This window comes from Volvox carteri (assembly GCF_000143455.1).
Source record: "Volvox carteri f. nagariensis unplaced genomic scaffold VOLCAscaffold_16, whole genome shotgun sequence".
Taxonomy (NCBI): Eukaryota; Viridiplantae; Chlorophyta; class Chlorophyceae; order Chlamydomonadales; family Volvocaceae; genus Volvox; species Volvox carteri.
This window is the reverse complement of record NW_003307559.1, coordinates 419,047-420,789: the sequence shown is the minus strand read 5'-3', so window position 1 is coordinate 420,789 and position 1,743 is coordinate 419,047. Positions and strand designations below refer to the sequence as shown.

General features: G+C 62.3%; 1 protein-coding gene across 1 annotated transcript in view; it reads right to left on the bottom strand.

Annotated features, from left to right (window-relative positions):
- The window catches only part of sef3 (uncharacterized protein), a gene marked incomplete at its 3' end in the record, with an annotated part of 17,846 nt that overhangs the window by 13,848 nt on the left and 2,255 nt on the right, over positions 1-1,743 (bottom strand). The window contains exons 2-4 of the mRNA XM_002949780.1: positions 1,157-1,677; positions 580-620; positions 9-280 (exon numbers count right to left, since the gene is read on the bottom strand). Of these exons, the coding sequence (XP_002949826.1) occupies positions 9-280; positions 580-620; positions 1,157-1,677 (834 nt within the window). The remainder of the gene's footprint in view (positions 1-8; positions 281-579; positions 621-1,156; positions 1,678-1,743) is intronic.

Sequence of the window (1,743 nt, the reverse complement as noted above, 5' to 3'; positions counted from 1 at the left end):
CCGTCGACCGCCTCGCCGTCGGCCGCCTGGCCGTCGGCCGCCTGGCCGTCGGCCGCCTCGCCGTCGGCCGCCTCGCCGTCGGCCGCCTCGCCGTCGGCCGCCTCGCCGTCGGCCGCCTCGCCGTCGGCCGCCTCGCCGTCGGCCGCCTGGCCGTCGGCCGCCTCGCCGTCGGCCGCCTCGCCGTCGGCCATCTCGCCGTCGGCCGCCTCGCCGTCGGCCGCCTCGCCGTCGGTCGCTTTGCCGTAAGCTTTCGGCGTTTCCGCGTCACGGTTTGTCGTACCTCCGGTGAGTCACGCGCTAGTTAAACGCATCCCTTGTCTGTGCTGTGCATTTCCTTGTTGACGTTGCCCTATGTACGTCATTGTACAATTTTGCAGTGCGTCACGTCTTGTTTGTTAGTTGGTTGTAAAGCACTGTCTGTTGTGGGTTTTTGTTGTTGTGCCGCATGCGACGTGCTTGTGCAGTCTTATTTTGTTTGCATCATAAAGCAGATCATGGCCGGGCAGCAGATCAGCAGCTGATAGGCAAAACAGCAGATCAGCTAACATCTAGGAAAGACAGCAAACGAGACCAGCTTACCGGCTTTTAGCAGCACGTGTGCCGTGGTGTGGTGTATTGTGCTGCATGACAATGTAACTATTTTGTAAGTGTCAATTTGTAAGATTATATGCTGCATAATTTATATTGCATCCTGAATAAATTAATAATATTTTACTCATGATTATTTCCTTAAAGCATTAAAAATAAATAGTACGTCAAGTAGATGTACTGTACAATTTTGTTGTTTATACGCAATATACATTTAAGTAAAGTTTTGTATAATGTATTATCGTTACGTGATGCTTCCGACGTCGGCGTGTCGTCCCCAGCGGGATCATTGTGTGCGTGTGTGTGTGCGTGTGTGTGTGTGCGTGTGTGTGTGCGTGTGTGTGCGTGCGTGTGTGCGTGTGTGTGTGGGGGGGGTATGTGTGGGGATGCTACTGTTTTAATTGTGATGGAGAATTTGAAACTTCCCGCGATCCGCCTGTGTGCTTATTAGTATGTTTCTGCATTTTGTGCGCAGCTGCTCATGTTGTTTTGCCGTGCAAAGTCTGTGCTCCTTGCGTCCCCTGCTAGCTGAATAACAGCGTGTGTGTGTGTGTATTTCCCCGCCCACCTCCCGCCCGATCCCCCCGCCGGTCTGAGCGAGCCTGGGCGAGGACTTACGTCAGCGTCTCGCCGTCGGCCGCCTCGCCGTCGGCCGCCTCGCCGTCGGCCGCCTCGCCGTCGGCCGCCTCGCCGTCCGCCGCCTCGCCGTCGGCATCTCGCCGTCGGCAGCCTCGCCGCCGGCCGCCTCGCCGTCAGCATCTCGCCGTCGGCAGCCTCGCCGTCGGCCGCCTCGCCGTCGGCAGCCTCGCCGTCGGCCGCCTCGCCGCCGGCCGCCTCGCCGTCGGCCGCCTCGCCGTCGGCCGCTTTGCCGTCGGCCGCCTCGCCGTCGGCAGCCTCGCCGTCGGCCGCTTTGCCGTCGGCCGCCTCATCGTCGGCCGCCTCATCGTCAGCCGCCTCGCCGTCAGCCGCCTCGCCCTCGGCCGCCTCATCGTCGGCCGCCTCGCGGTCGGCCGCGTCGCCGTCGGCCGCCTCGCCGTCGGCCGCTTTGCCGTCGGCCGCCTCATCGTCGGCAGCCTCGCCGCCGGCCGCCTCGCCGTCAGCATCTCGCCGTCGGCAGCCTCGCCGTCGACCGCCTCGCCGTCGGCCGCCTCGCCG